The sequence below is a fragment of the Bufo gargarizans genome, chromosome 3 (assembly GCF_014858855.1).
Source record: "Bufo gargarizans isolate SCDJY-AF-19 chromosome 3, ASM1485885v1, whole genome shotgun sequence".
NCBI lineage: Eukaryota > Metazoa > Chordata > Amphibia > Anura > Bufonidae > Bufo > Bufo gargarizans.
In genome coordinates this window covers 105,699,459-105,714,969 of record NC_058082.1, presented here as the reverse complement: position 1 = coordinate 105,714,969, position 15,511 = coordinate 105,699,459, and the positions used below count along the sequence as shown (strand labels likewise).

At 45.0% G+C, this 15,511-nt stretch overlaps 1 protein-coding gene across 3 annotated transcripts in view; it reads right to left on the bottom strand.

Annotated features, from left to right (window-relative positions):
* LOC122933198 (pleckstrin homology domain-containing family A member 3-like) overlaps positions 1–15,511 on the bottom strand; it is a 34,001-nt gene that overhangs the window by 13,448 nt on the left and 5,042 nt on the right. Inside the window, exons 3-5 of one of the 3 annotated variants that reach the window (XM_044288040.1) lie at positions 14,442–14,597; positions 8,720–8,856; positions 4,058–4,156 (exon numbers count right to left, since the gene is read on the bottom strand). In XM_044288040.1, the coding sequence (XP_044143975.1) occupies positions 4,058–4,156; positions 8,720–8,856; positions 14,442–14,597 (392 nt within the window). The remainder of the gene's footprint in view (positions 1–4,057; positions 4,157–8,719; positions 8,857–14,441; positions 14,598–15,511) is intronic. The other 2 variants (XM_044288042.1, XM_044288041.1) reach the window with 2 other exon arrangements.

The following is a 15,511-nucleotide window of genomic DNA, read 5'->3' as shown; positions in this document are numbered from 1 at the left end:
TTTTGGGGATGTTACAAGGCTTAGAAGTTTAGAAGCTTAGAAGTTCAGGTCTGAAGTCACTTTGTGAGGCTTACATAATAGAAACCACCCAAAAATGCAACCACATTCTAGAAACTACACCCCTCAAGGTATTCAAAACAAATTTTACAAACGTCGTTAACCCTTTAGGTGTTCCATAACAGTTAAAAGGCAAATGGTGATAAAATTTCCGAATTTAGATTTTTGGGCAAATTTACCATTTTAATCAATTTTTTCCAGTAACAAAGCAAGGGTTAACAGCCAAACAAAATGCTATATTTATTGCCCCGATTCTGTAGTTTGCAGAAACACCCCATATGTGGCCATAAACTCCTGTACGGGCACACAGTAGGGCGTAGAGGGAAAGGTGCGCCGTATGGTTTTTAGAAGGCAGATTTTGCTGGACTGGTTTATTTACACCATGTCACATTTGAAGCCCCCTGATGCACCCCTAGAGTAGAAACTCCAAAAAAGTGACCCCATTTTAGAAACTACAGGATAGGGTGGCAGTATTGTTGGTACTAGTTTAGGGTACATATGATTATTGGTTGCTCTATATTACACTTTTTGTGAGGCAAGGTAACAAGAAATAGCTGTTTTGGCACCGTTTTTATTTTTTGTTATTTACAACATTCATCTGACAGGTTAGATCATGTAATATTTTTATAGAGCAGGTTGTCACGGACACGGCGATACCTAATATGTATACTATTTTTTTTTTATTATGTAAGTTTTACACAAGGATTTCATTTTTTAAACAAAAACAATCATGTTTTAGTGTCTCCATAGTCTGAGAGCCATAGTTTCTTTTTAAGTTTTTGGGTGATTATCTTAGGTAGGGTCTCATTTTTTGCGGGATGAGGTGACGGTTTGATTTGTACTATTTTGGCGTACATACAACTTTTTTGATCACTTTTATTACCTTTTTTGGGAAGTAAGGTGGGAAAAACTTCAATTTCATAATAGTTTTTTATTTTTATGGCGTTCACCGTGCGGGTAAAGTAACATGACCGTTTTATAGATCAGGTCGTTACGGACGCGGTGATATCAAACATGTGTAGGGATTTATTTATTTTTTTTAATCAGTGATAAATGTGTTTTTTGATTTTTACACTTTTTTTGGACCCAGACCCACTTAGTTCTTGAAGATCCAGTGGGTCTGATATCTGTATAATACAGTACAGTACACTATATAGTGTACTGTACTGTATTTTTACTTTACAAAGTCTGATTAGACTTCTGCCTTTAGCAGAAGTCTAATCAGCACCATGGACAGCCGGATGCCTGTGAAGGCGTCTGGTTGCCATGGTAACCATCACTTGCTGCCACAGCAGAGCAGTGGGTGATGGGGAGGGAGGGAGGGAGGCCCCCTCCCTCTCCCATCGGGGGCTAAAAAGGCACAGCTCCCTCTTAACCTCTTCCATACAGCGGTCCCTACGGACCGCGGCATGGAAGGGGTTAAACGCCTGACATCTGTGCCAGCACAGATGTCAGGCGTTTCAAGCAGAGTGTCAGCAATGTGCTGACACTCTGCAAACCTCTCGATCGATCACATGCCTGCCCACCCCCCCGCTGCGCCCGCCAGCAGATAACAAAGAGGGCAGCGGGGCAAGGAAGTGCCGTGTCTTCATAGGAAAGCCCTTTGAGGAAAGTAAGGAGTTGTAATATCTGCTTCAGATACTGTGCATCCACTGAGCATTTCGCCAGAGACTGAGGTTCCAGTCAAGTGTTCTGAATATAATAGTGATCTACATGTGTCCGCCGTTCACCCGGGACCAATCAGGCGGTACCTAGAACCAGTTAGCTGGCGCAAGCCCCATTCCGATCAAGGCAGGGAGAGTCATGGCGGGGAGAGTGCCGACCAACCAACCACTACCGTCACGCCAAGATGCACAGAGGTATGCGGAGAAGGACTTGTGTGCGGTAAGATCTGTTCCAAGATTTGCCACGTGGATGTGTTTCCTACTGCACAACCAGAGAAGACCATAAGAACGTACGCTATTCTAGATCGCCAAAGTAATTGTTTCCTAGCTAGCTCTAAGTTCTTTGATCTGTTTAGGATAGAGGGAGAAACTACACCCTACACCCTAGGAACATGCTCTGGTCTTGTGACAACCTCAGGAAGAAGAGCTAATGGTTTAACCTTGAAGCCCATCAAAGGAGATAAGAAACTCTCTCTTCCAACCCTTATTGAGTGTGATGAATTGCCGGACGCAAGGGATGAGATTCCCACACCTGAAGCCGCACAGCATCACCCACATCTCAGGAACATAACCAGAGAGATTCCTCCCCTAGATAACCATGCCGAGATCTTACTCCTGCTAGGTAGAGACATTGTCAAGGCTCATAAGGTCCTTGAACTTCGCAATGGCCCTTTCAACACTCTATATGCCCAGAAACTTACAGTGGGTTGGGTCATCGTGGGGGATGTATGTCTGGACAGAATCCGCAGACCCTGCCAAGTACACTCCTTCAAAACCGACGTATTAAGAGGGGGACGAACTTCTTACTTCAGGCAGTGTCCCAACCACTACTATGTGCAAAAGAGCCCCAAGCTGAAAACCCTAGAGCAACCAGCAAAGCCCTGCAAATATACCTTAGACCCTGCAGGACATGGACGGAAGAGACGGTATCTGGAGTATATTCCCACAGTCCCGGCTCCTGGATGCAGGTCCCACAAATATGTCATCGATCATTCCAAACCTTCTACAGACATGGAGTATGACCCCATGGTGAACTACTCCGCCAGGCTCCTCAGCAAGGAGAAACCTGACAAGGCGACCAAAAGAAGCCGGGCCGATAGTCAAGGAAAAGACCATACAGCCGCTAAAAGAAGTAGAACCCATAGTCCGGGTGGAGGCCATACAGCCTCTTCTAAAAGGAGTAGAATGTCAAAGATAATGGTGGAAGCTAAATGTTCTTCTGACTCGGATCCTCCATCTTCAGATGTAAATGAAGGAGGAGACATTGTTGCACAGTACAATGTTGACAATGCTGGAAACTCCCTGAAGTCCTTTAAAAAAACTAGACAAAGAATCTAAAGCCAAAATCCGGGAAGAGCGAGCGTATAAAAGAGCACAACCTTTATAAGTTTCGGTGGAAGCAGGTACAACATCTCGCCAGTCAGTTCTGGAAAAGGTGGAGAAGAGAGTACCTCTGCCTCTTGCAAGAATGCAGAAGGTGGCAAGAACCAAGGCCTAATTTAAAGAAAGGATATTTTGTTCTGTTAAGAGACAAACAAGTTGATCGTCTCGACTGGCCTACTGGACTTATTACTAAAGTTGTTTCCAGTTCGGATGGGAAGGTTTGTAAGGTGGAAGTAAGAACCGCGAGAGTTAGAGTAATCAAGACCTTCTTCCGCCCTGTCACAGAAGTTGTGTTACTCATGCAGAACTTCCATGCCGAGATCCCTTCTACCCAAGATGCTCTACATCTTCTAAGACTGTTTCCAGTACCAGCTCTATGGCCCGAACTGAAGACTTATCCTTTTTTGATTGAATAATGTTCAATGCATGTTTCCTTTTCAGGTAGATGGACATTATTTGCATCTGCAAGCTATTGTTGTTTTTACAATTCCATTGTATGCAAATATATAGTGTTATCTACCGATACCAGACGGGGAGTGTTCTGTTCCAGTATCTTGCATTGTGTAATGGTATACTCCCCCCTGTTTTCAGGCTTCCAGTTAGTTTAGCCTAGCAACTCCCTGTTTTCCCAGTTAGGAGTTATTGTTGGCATAATTCTTTTACCATCTGGATTACCCTGCAACGTCTTGTAATACAATTTCCGGATTAAAAGGCTACTTGATTAATACCTGGGTGTCTGATGCATAGGCTGTAAGTGGAGAAAGTCAAATTCAACAAGTCACTCCTGTGCGTATAGAGGTTGCTCTACACAGGTGCGCGATTGTATATAGCTGACTTTCGAAACGCCACAGCTCCTCCGGCCCACTTGCTCTCAGGGGTTTTGCTCATTGCCCTTCATGCTATACACCCACCACTGACTGACCGGGCCAGGCAATGACTGAAAATGTACTCACGCCTGGCCCTGAAGTTGCTGGAGCTTGATCAGCGCACACACTGTACAGGGATGGAGCACCTGTGACGATTTTATTGCTCTGTATCTGACGACAGAACCCCTTTAAGAAACAGTAACATCTAAAAATGTGTCAGACTGAAGTAAATACAGTTCCTAGTTGTTGGGTAACAGATGTCTGTTTTAGATATTAAACCTTATTCTATTACAACAGGTTTTAATCATTGCGTCTTAATTAATTAATGGTATAATCATATTTTTGTTAAGAATCTGTCACTTTAAAGTAGCTGCCCTGTTTAGAAAGCTTAATTTTCATATACAGTCAGGTCCATAAATATTAGGACATCGACACAATTCTAACATTTTTGGCTCTATGCACCACCACAATGGATTTGAAATTAAACAACGGGTGAACGGTGTAGGAATTACAACAGTTTGCATATGTGCCTCCCACTTGTTAAGGGACCAAAAGTAATAGGACAGAATAATAATCATAAATCAAACTTTCACTTTGTAATATTTGGTTGCAAATCCTTTGCAGTCAATTACACCCTGAAGTCTGGAACGCATAGACATCATCAGACGCTGGGTTTCATCCCTGGTGATGCTCTGCCAGGCCTCTACTGCAACTGTCTTCAGTTCCTGCTTGTTCTTCAGGCATTTTCCCTTCAGTTTTGTCTTCAGCAAGGGAAATGCATGCTCAATCGGATTCAGGTCCGGTGATTGACTTGGCCATTGCATAACATTTCACTTCTTTCCCTTAAAAAACTCTTTGGTTGCTTTTGCAGTATGCTTTGGGTCATTGTCCATCTGCACTGTGAAGCGCCGTCCAATGAGTTCTGAAGCATTTGGCTGAATATGAGCAGATAATATTGCCCAAAACACTTCAGAATTCATCCTGCCGCTTTTGTCAGCAGTCACATCATCAATAAATATAAGAGAACCAGTTCCATTGGCAGCCATACATGCCCACGCCATGACACTACCACCACCATGCTTTACTGATTAGGTGGTATGCTTAGGCTGGGTTCACACGGGCGTCCCGGGTGCATTGCGGCAAACCCGCGCGAGTAGGTACGCAATTGCAGTCAGTTTTGAATGCGATTGCGTTCCGTTGTTCAGTTTTTATTGCGCGGGTGCAATGCGCTTTGCACGCGCGTGATAAAAAACTGACTGTGGTACACAGCCCCGAACTTCTTCACTGATGTTCAGGTTTGGGTTCGGTGTTGTGTAGATGTAATTATTTTACCTTAAAACATGGTTATAAGGGAAAATAATAGCATTCTTTAATACAGAATGCTTGGTAGAAGGTCAATTGAGGGTTAAAAAAATAAAATAAATTAACTCACCTCCTCCAATTGATCGCGTAGCTGCCGGTCTCCTGTTCTTTCTTCAGGTGATGGACCATGTGATGTGACGTCACCACAAGTCCTTTAGCCGGCAGCTCATGATTAAAGAAGTAAGAAGTTCCTTTCCTTCTTCTCCATACTCTTCTCTTCCCATCACTCTGGTACAAGTTGATCTTAGTCTCATCTGTCCATAGGATGTTGTTCCAGAACTGTGAAGGCTTTATTAGATGTCGTTTGGCAAACTCTTATCTGGCCTTTGTGTTTTTGAGGCTCACCAATGGTTTACATCATGTGGTGAACCCTCTGTATTCACTCTGGTGAAGTCTTCTCTTGATTGCTGACTTTCACACACATACACCTACCGCCTGGAGAGTGTTCTTGATCTGGCCAACTGTTGTGAAGGGTGTTTTGTTCACCAGGGAAAGAATTCTTCGGTCATCCACCACAGTTGTTTTCCGTGGTCTTCCGGGTCTTTTGGTTTTGCTGAGCTCACTGATGCGTTCCTTCTTTTTAAGAATGTTCCAAACAGTTGTTTTGGCCACGCCTAATGTTTTTGCTATCTCTCTGATGGGTTTGTTGTGTTTTTTTCAGCCTAATGATGGCTTGCTTCACTGATAGTGACGCCTGACTGCTATTAAAATGAATGTATGTAAATCAATAAAATGTACATCGATAATAAGAACTGAAGATAAATAAATAAATAAATACCCCAAAAAAAGAAAGGGGAGACTTTAGTGCTCAGTAGCCATATGATAAAACCATAAGACATCTGGTAAATAATATCAAATGTAGAACATAAAAACATGTAAACGGTGATATACACCACACTCACTTCACCAGGGAGGGGTGTAGTGGGATAAAACTCAAGACACCCAAAACAACCACTTCCCTCGCCTGGTAAATGCCTAATACCTTCTCTGCTCCTGAGGAAGGGGTTTGTTAATCCCCGAAACGTGTTGAGCCCACCTGACTTATTTATTTATTAAAGGAATATACCAGAAGTTCTAAGTAGTGGACTGCCGTATCTTCCAGCTATTCTACAAGCGAGCCAGGTGAGGGAGGTGGTTGTTTTGGGTGTCTTGAGTTTTATCCCACTACACCCCTCCCTGTAGTGTGGTGTATATCACCTTTTACATGTTTTTTATGTTCTCCATTTGATATTATTTACCAGATGTCTTATGGTTTTATCATATGGCTACTGAGCACTAAAGTCTCCCCCTCCTTTTTTTGGTAAGGGGTATTTATTTATTTATCTTCAGTTCTTATTATCGATGTACATTTTATTGATTTACATACATTCATTTTAATAGCAGTCAGGCGCCACTTGGTGATTTTATTTTCCTTTTTTCTCATTTCATTACTACTATATTGCATCCTTGCTTATAGTCCATCACCTAGGCTGCCCTGCTTCTGTCCTAGGATCTCACTGTTCAGTATCTCCTGGACTGTAAATTATCATATTTATTACAAACCTATTCCTCCACTCTGGTCTCCACCTCTGGCGCCCTGTGTGTTTATCCCATATCTCCTTTCACAGAAGAACAGGATTAACCCTCTCTTTTTCTTCCTTTACCTCGATTCACTGATAGTGACAGCTCTTTGGATCTCATCTTGAGAGTTGACAGCGACAGATTCCAAATGCAAATAGCACACTTGTAATGAACTCTGGACCTTTTATCTGCTCACTGTAATTGGGATAATGAGGGAATAACACACACCTGGCCATGGAACAGCTGAGAAGCCAATTGTCCCATTACTTTTGGTCCCTTAACAAGTGGGAGGCACATATGCAAACTGTTGTAATTCCTACACCGTTCACCTGATTTGGATGTAAATACCCTCAAATTAAAGCTGACAGTCTTGTTCTTTTTTATTTCAAATCCATTGTGGTGGTGTATAGAGCCAAAAATTGTGTCGATGTCCCAATATTAATGGACCTGACTGTACCCTCTTAGGGAATTCGGACTACAGAGAGGTCTTCTGTTCAAAATGGGCAGGGCAGGTACATAGAACAGTTCTTGCTTGGGAAGAACTGTCCAGTATTACACAGACAACCCACTCTGCAATGCTTCATTCCCCTGTGATGGCGCTGCAGGGACACTGAACACTTCCTGCCACAGATAACCACTGATCGCTCGGGATTCCATTATGGGAACACTGCAATTTGCTCATTTTCAAAGCATCCTTCAAAAAAGTAGTATTTTACCAACTCAAAGAACCCTTTTTAAAATGACAAGACAAAGGATAACACTTGTTAAATTTAGTTACATTCTTTTTTAACAGATAGGGCTTCGTTTAGGCTTTATTTTTGATAAACCGAGAACAGTGCTTGCAAAACAGTTTTTTTATGCCGAGTTCTGCACTGATATTATGGCAGAAGGCAAAAGTTTCATCTGTTAAATAGTTAACAAAAATCCAGCATCTTCCATGTCATTTACCCATTGGGTTATTAGGTTACTTACAATACAGGGTGGTAAAACCGGTGACACGGCTAAACCTGTTTGGTCACAATGGTATTTAAAAAGGAACTGCTAGAGCAAAATGACATGTCTAACAAAGATCACATAAATCAGATACAACAAAAAAGCTGCAAAAATAACTTGAACCTGAACAAATTTGCTCTGTGCATTCAGTTTGCACCTGACTGATGGTCCAAAGCCTTACCAGGTCCCATTAGATAAGGAAATCACCTAAACTGAATAGCAGCGATTTCCACATTAAAATGCTGCCCGTACATAGACTTCAATTAAAATGACATTAGATATTCGGGCTTTGTATGAGAACACTACCCTAGCAAACAACAGACTTGCTGGTTCTAATCTAGGGGAATGATAACACGTGCATCACTGATCACTATGTAATATGATGCGTCCCTGTACATAGACATCAATGATAATGGACATACAAGACATTATTTTAAAAGAATATCATATGTATGACAAGGGGTGTTGTTTACACAGTGGGAACTAGCATATATAAAAGGAATACCCCAAAAAGACAGGGGTTGTCCCATCTCACACATTGGTGGCACATCACTAGGATATGCCACCCATGTCAGTTAGGTACGGAGGTCCCCCAAAGTGAACGTGGGCTCACCACGCAAGGGCGGCCACTCTCCATTCACTTCTATGGGAGTGATGAAAATAGAAATGCGCCGCTCGCAGACTTCTTGGCCCGAGCTTCCTAATTCCCCATCCCACTACAGGGATTCAGGAAGTCTTGACATAGGTAGTTGCTTGATGTGCACTTCAGCTGGAGAGTTTGTGGTTAAAAGGTCCTACAATGTACTGTAATATGGTTGCTGCAGTGGTTCTTACCTCCTTATTTGGCACAGATGCCGCTTCATCGGTGGTCACTGCTTCCTTTACTTCTGCCACTTGTCCCATAAGTAGATCACAGAAGAGCCGCAGCTCTGACAGCTTCCGACTTAGACTTTCATTATCTGGAAGCACATCTAGGAAACACAAGTACAAGATATATACATTTAAAAAGATAAAACATAAGCAAATAAGACGGCTGTAAAATTAAAGGGCATCTGTCAGCAGATTTGTACCTATGACACTGGCTAACCTGTTACATGTGCACTTGGCTGCTAAAGGCATCTGTGTTGGTCCAACATTCATATGTGCCCGCATCGCTGACAAAAATGATGTTAATATATGCAAATGAGCCTCTAGGAGCAACAGGGGCGTTACCATTACACCTAGAGGTTCATCTTTCTGCAACTGATTTGCCCTCTCCACGTTGATTGACAGGGCCAAGCAGTGAAAAAAGCATCTAGGTGTAATGGTAATGCATCCATTGCTCCTAGAGGCTCATTTGCACATATTTAAAACTTCATTTTTCTCAGCAATGCGGGCACGTATGAACATGGGACCAACACAGTTGCCAAGCGCACATGCAGCCAGTTTCATATGTACAAATCTGCTGACAGATGCCCTTTAAGGCCTCATGCACACAAGGCCGTGTCAGTATTTCGGTCTGCATAATACGGATACCTTCCAAGTGCACTCGGCATTTTTCTCACTCCCATCTATAGAAAGGAATATTCTTGTCTGAAATGTGGACCAGAAATATTGGATTATTCATACGACCTTTGGTGTCCCGTTCCCATATTGCGGACAGCATTTGCGAAAGCGCAATACACGGGCACCGTTCCGTTGTCATTCCGCATCACGGATGCGGACCCATTTATTTCAATGGGTCCGCAAATCCGGAACGGAAGCACGGAACAGAACCCTAAGGAAGCACTACGGAGTGCTTTATGGGGTTCCGTTTCGTGCCTCCGCACCGCAAAAAGATAGAGCATGTTCTATCTTTTTGCGGAACGGAGGGATAGCGGAGCCATTCAAGTGAATGGGTCTGTGAACCCCATACGCCTGCCCCACGGAAAGGCGCCTGTGCATTGCGGACCGCAATTTGCGGTTTACAGCACGGGCAACCAACGGTCGTATGAACGAGCCCTTAGAAGGGTAAGCTAAGGAAATGGCCTGCCTGATCCACCTAGCAATAGTCTGAGAAGAGGCAGCAGAACCCTTCCTAGCAACCTGAAATAAAAGCGCAGACGAGAGGTGGACCTCCAAGGCTGAGTAACCTTTAGATAATGTAAAATACACCTCCTAACTTCTAGGCAATGGAACTGTGATTTTTTTTCCTCATTCTTGGGGGAGGCACATAAAGAAGGTAACACTACCTCCTGAGAACGGTGAAAATGAGAAGAGACTTTTGGTAAAAAAGAAGGATCAGGAGAAATCACTACCCGATCCTCCGAGATAACCAAATAGGGTGGGGGGGGGGGGGGAACAGAGAGCGCAATGAGCTCACTAACTCTTCTAGCCGAGGTAATGGCAAGCAGGAAAGCAAGCTTTAGGGAGAGCATCTTTGGGGAGATATTATCAATCGGCTCATAAGGGTCAGAAGAGAGCGCAGAGAGGACCAAGTTTAAATCCCAAGGAGGGGTTTTAACTTTTGAGACCGGGGATAACTTGGACACATCTGTAACAAACCTCTTGACCCAGGGATGTATTGCTAGTCTAAACTCAAATAAAGTTTGTGGTGGTTCACTGGTGAACCACCACAGTGGTATTATTTTATATAGTATTAGTAAGTAAAAGTTACGTTTTAAAGGGTCAACATTGCTGGACACTTCTAAACTCAAATAAGGCAGATATCTGGACCTTTAAATTACTAGGCCTGAGTTTTTTCTTCCAACCTTCCTGTAAGAATGCAAGCACGAGCGGAATGACAGGAACCTCTAGCACATCCACAGGTCTATTGGTGAACCTGAAAAAGGCATTCCAAACTCTCAGATAGATCTCAGAAGTAACCCCTTTTTCGACTGGCCAACAGAGTGTTAAACCACCTCTTCAGAAAGATCTTCTTTTTAAAAGAGCCAAGCAGTCAGATGTAGATTTCTTACTAAAGATTGGAACCTGAGACAGAAGCTCCCGAGACTCCGGAAGCACCCATGGGGTTGCTATTGACATCCTGCAGAGCCAGGAGACCCAAACTCTTCTTGGCCAGAAGGGGGCTATAACTATTACAGTTGCTTCCTCTCTGATGTTTTTGAAAACCCTCGGTAACATTTTTAGGGGGGGGGCATAGAGAAGGCCCTGCCTCCAAGATTGAGCCAATACGTCCTCTGCTCTCGGAAATTCCCCCGGAGATCGGGAATAGAAAACCCTCTACCTTTCTGTTCGATCTGGTGGCAAAGAGATATATCTCCAGAATCCCCCATAATGCTGTGACCTGGTTGAAAACCTTTTGATCTAAGGACCACTCTCCCTGGCTTAGATGAGGACGACTGCGGAAGTCCGCTTTCACATTGTCCGAGCCCTTTAGATGCACCGCAGGAAGAGATGATAGAGAAGCTTCTGCCAGACTGAATATCTGATGGGCGAGAGACATGAGGCCCTGAGCCCTTGTACCTCCCTGCTGATTGATATAGGCTACAGCTGTCGTGTTGTCCGAGTAGATCTTTACATTTCTGCTCTTGATAACAGGAAGACTAACAGGGCTAACCTGATCGCATTTAAATCCCTGAAATTCTGAGACTGGGATAAAGCTCTGCTGTCCCAGCTTCCCTGCAACAGAAGGCACTCCACATGGGCTCCCCAACCGGATAAACTCGTATCCGTCGTTAAAGGAAGAACCGCTTCTCTGATCCACGGGACTCCTCATTGTAGATTCTCTAAATCCATCCACCACCTCAAGGAGCTCAGAGTCCGAGGTGATAGAGAGATTTCCGAGTCCAGAGAGAGAATACATCTGTCCCATTCCTGTAGAATCTGAAGCTGCAAAAAGAGACAGACGACCTCCGACAGGGGGACTGGCGTCATTGGGACTGTTTCTTTGAGGAATCTGGCATGGAAAAAATAAACCCCTTATTTATTTTTTTGCGACACCAGCAAACTGCTTTGCTCTCTCCTTTCCCTTAAATCCTTCTTTATTAAATCTAGGACGGAAAGACCTCCTGGGGAGGTTGACTAGTGGAGAAATAGCCTTTTTTTCTTGCTGGAGACCTTTTCTAGAAGGTTGTCAAGGACGGGGCCAAACAAAAACTCACCCTGACACAGGATAGTGCAAAGCTTTGCCTTAGGCCTCATTCACACGACCGCAGTTTTTGTGGTTCGGGTGCGGACCCATTCACTTCAATGGGGCTGCCAAAGATGCAAACAGCACTCCGTGTGCTGTCCGCATCCGTTGCTCTGTTCCGTGGCCCCGCAAAAAAAATATAACCTGTCCTATTCTTGTCTGCTTTGCGGACAAAAATAGATGGGCCGAATGTTCCGCAAATTGTGGAAAGCACACGGGCGGCTTCCGTTTTTTGCGGATCCGCGGTTTGCGGCACGCAAAAAACGGAAAGGTCGTGTGCATGAGGCCTTAGAGGGAACGTCCCTATTCCAGCCCTTTAACCAAATAGCCCTACGGGCAGAGTTAGATAAGGCTGAAGCCCTAGTGGAGAACCTTAAGGGGTCCACAGAGGCATCAGCCAAGAAATCTAGAGCATTGTTTATATAGTGGGGAAGGAGGTAAGCAACTGTTCCCTAGGGGTACCTCCTTTAATGTGGGCCTCTAACTCCCACATCCACACCTTTAAGGACCTAGCAACAGACGTAGCAGCAATAGCGGGTTTAAAAGTTGCCGCAGAGGCCTCCCAATTTTTCTTTAAAGGGGTTCTGCACTTTCATTTAACTGATGATCTATCCTCTGGATAGATCATCAGCTTCTGATCGGCGGGGGTCCGACACCCGGGCCCCCGCCGATCAGCTGTTTGAGAAGACAGCTGCGCTCCAGTAGCGCAGCGGCCTTCTCACTGTTTACCGCCGGCCCACTGACGTCACGACTAGTATTAACTAGCGTGGACGGGGCTAAGCTCCATCTATTTTTGGGGCCCTATCCCAGGGGGCGGAGAGTTCTTCATCAAACAGATATTTCCGTTTAACAGAGGAAGGAACTAAAAACCGCCTTAATGTTCTAATGTATATCAAACACTTTCCTCTTCCTAGGACCTCAAACACAGAGTCTTGCACCGATTGCTGAGGTCTTTGATCATCCAACCCCATAGTAGCTCTGACCGCCTTGACCAGGGAGTTAGTGTTCTCAGCATGAAACAGCGGTTTCCCTGCGACCTCGTTCTCAAAAGAATCGTCAGATGACAAACACTCTCCTTCTTCCTCCAAACCAGAAAGGATATCGCTGTCACTGGAGGGGGAATCTTTAGACACAGCAGCAGTTCCGGGGCGACATTTAATCAATCCGCTAACAGACTCTCTGACCTCATCCTAGAACATCTGCTTAATGCTGCTCATCAAAGATGGAGCTTCCTCCTCCATTAACTTGCTGACACCCTGGACAAAGGGGTTTAGCCCACGTAGAGGGTAGCTTCTTTTTACAGATAGCACACCCCCTTTCTTTAGCTCTGGAGGTCTTCCTGGAAGACTCCTTAGACACCTAGGCACAAACAAACATGGCCCCATGAGCAATACTAAAAATAAAATCTGCCGGGGAATTACCCCTCTTACCCCACCCTGGTACCGATATATCATTGGTGGTCTCAGCGCGCTGAACCTGCTCCATTCTTTCACACAGCACAATCAGCCAGAATGGGAAACTGCCAGCTCTTTAGTCGGCATGGCAGTGAGTTGACTGGGCTTTTTCTCCTCGGCGCGCGCTGCCGGCTTCCTCCTCTTCCGGTCCGCAGCGACGGCTTCCTCCCACCGCTTGAACCTGGAAGTAGTTGCATGCGCGGGACGGTGGCCGAACATGCAAACACGGCCACAGAGGGTGGCAGGAATCCCAGAAAGATCAAAACTCTCCAGGCTCCGGGAAGGGGAGCGGAAGGTGAGGGACAGAGACTGAAGCCCAGACTTTAGCAGCGACTCCCCATGGAGATTTACGCTGCCCGAGGTAACTCTCCTCACTGCATCAATTGCCGGGGCCGGCGCAGCTCTAGAACAACTGCATACGGCGTTTCCGATTTTCTTTTTCCTCTTAGGACAGGAAACAGAACTGGAGGTAGAGGGAAGGATCCCTCTTTTAAAAGGCGGTTCTGGTTCCTGTCCGGAGGAGGAGGCGGTCTTTACAGGGGTGCTGTCATAGGCGAAAGAGAAAATGTTCTATAAATTTGCAGATGTGTGCACGGCCCCATAGACATGAATGGGTCGATGTGCTATCTGCAATATAGCACATCGACCCATGAATCTTTTTCTTACTATACCAATTAGGCCTTTGATGCAATGAGTACGTCACCATTGCCCTTGTTGCACCCGCTTCTGTCTGTGGCCAACCCCTCCCTCCCTGGCTGCTCTGATTGACAGGCCAGGTGGTGACAAAGCACATTGTCACCTTCAAAAGAACCAGTTTGTCTGCATTTCCACACACACTGAACAGGCGAGACCTGAAATCCGCTTTAGAACGTTGCATGTGATAATTGCAGGAATTCTGTATATGCAGAGCCCTAGACGGATCTATTCCTGGGAGCTGCCATGAAAGGTCTAGAGCACCGTGCTACCTGTCCTCAACGAGAAGCATACATGCCTTTCGATTTCTGAGTTGCGCTGTCCCCCAAGCAGGCTTTGGCCGAACCTAGGGCCACCAACCACCTCTGCCTGTCGGCTGCATTGTCTGATCGCAGGTAGAAGTACTGCTCCTTTGGTATATAAAGATCCATCCGGCAGCTATCAGCCTGGTGCACTGCAAGCAAATGGGACAGAATTAGTTCATAAACCTATCGGAGGAGATGTATCATGAGGGCAGTTTTTAAAGTAAGTTTTGCAGCAGTCTACAGTCTGGGAATTTGTGCCAAATGTATCAAATGTAACAAGATGTTGGATAAATTTGGTGCAGGGATCGTCTGGCTTCAGGAGGAGACCGGACAACCCTCTGGATCCACTTGCAATAAAGTACTATTTGGTACACACCTGACAAATCCAGGGCCCGGTTCTCCTGGCCAGGCTGTATTTACCCGACTGCAGCGGTGACGTCAAATAGACAACATGTGACCGCCACAGCCAATCACTTGCATCGTCGGGTGCACCCGAGGAGACCAGCGATTGGCTGCAGCAGTCACACGTTGTCAACATGACGTCATCGCTGCAGCCGAGAAAACAAATCCCTTCCAGGATATCCGCAGTAACGGCACGTGATCTGCCAGCCAAGTACTTACCATTCATTATTGCAGGCGGATCCCAAGGAACGTCTCATTTTCTCCTGGACCAAACAACCACTTTATTCACTTCTTTTTTAAGTTGTTGCGCCACTTTCTACGCCACTCCTTTACTGGAGTCAGATTGTGACGATTTTTGCCACTTTTTAAAATGTCGCAGTTGACAAATCTGGTTTACATTAGCCCAACAGGCTAACCATACCCGATTTCCAAAACTGGAGCGAGTGATGTAAAAATGCAAGATGTTTGTGCAAATAAGACCATAAAGTTGCAAAGTTCTATTTTGTGACGTTTTGAAGCAGGGATTTTGCTTTCTGCAAGCCTGTATTCCAGATATGTGATTTATGAACATAAGATGTTCTCCAGGAAGCAGGAGAAGTGGAAGGAGCGATCCAACAAGAGATGCATTATGCATGTGTAGGAGGCAGTCTGAGAGCACATC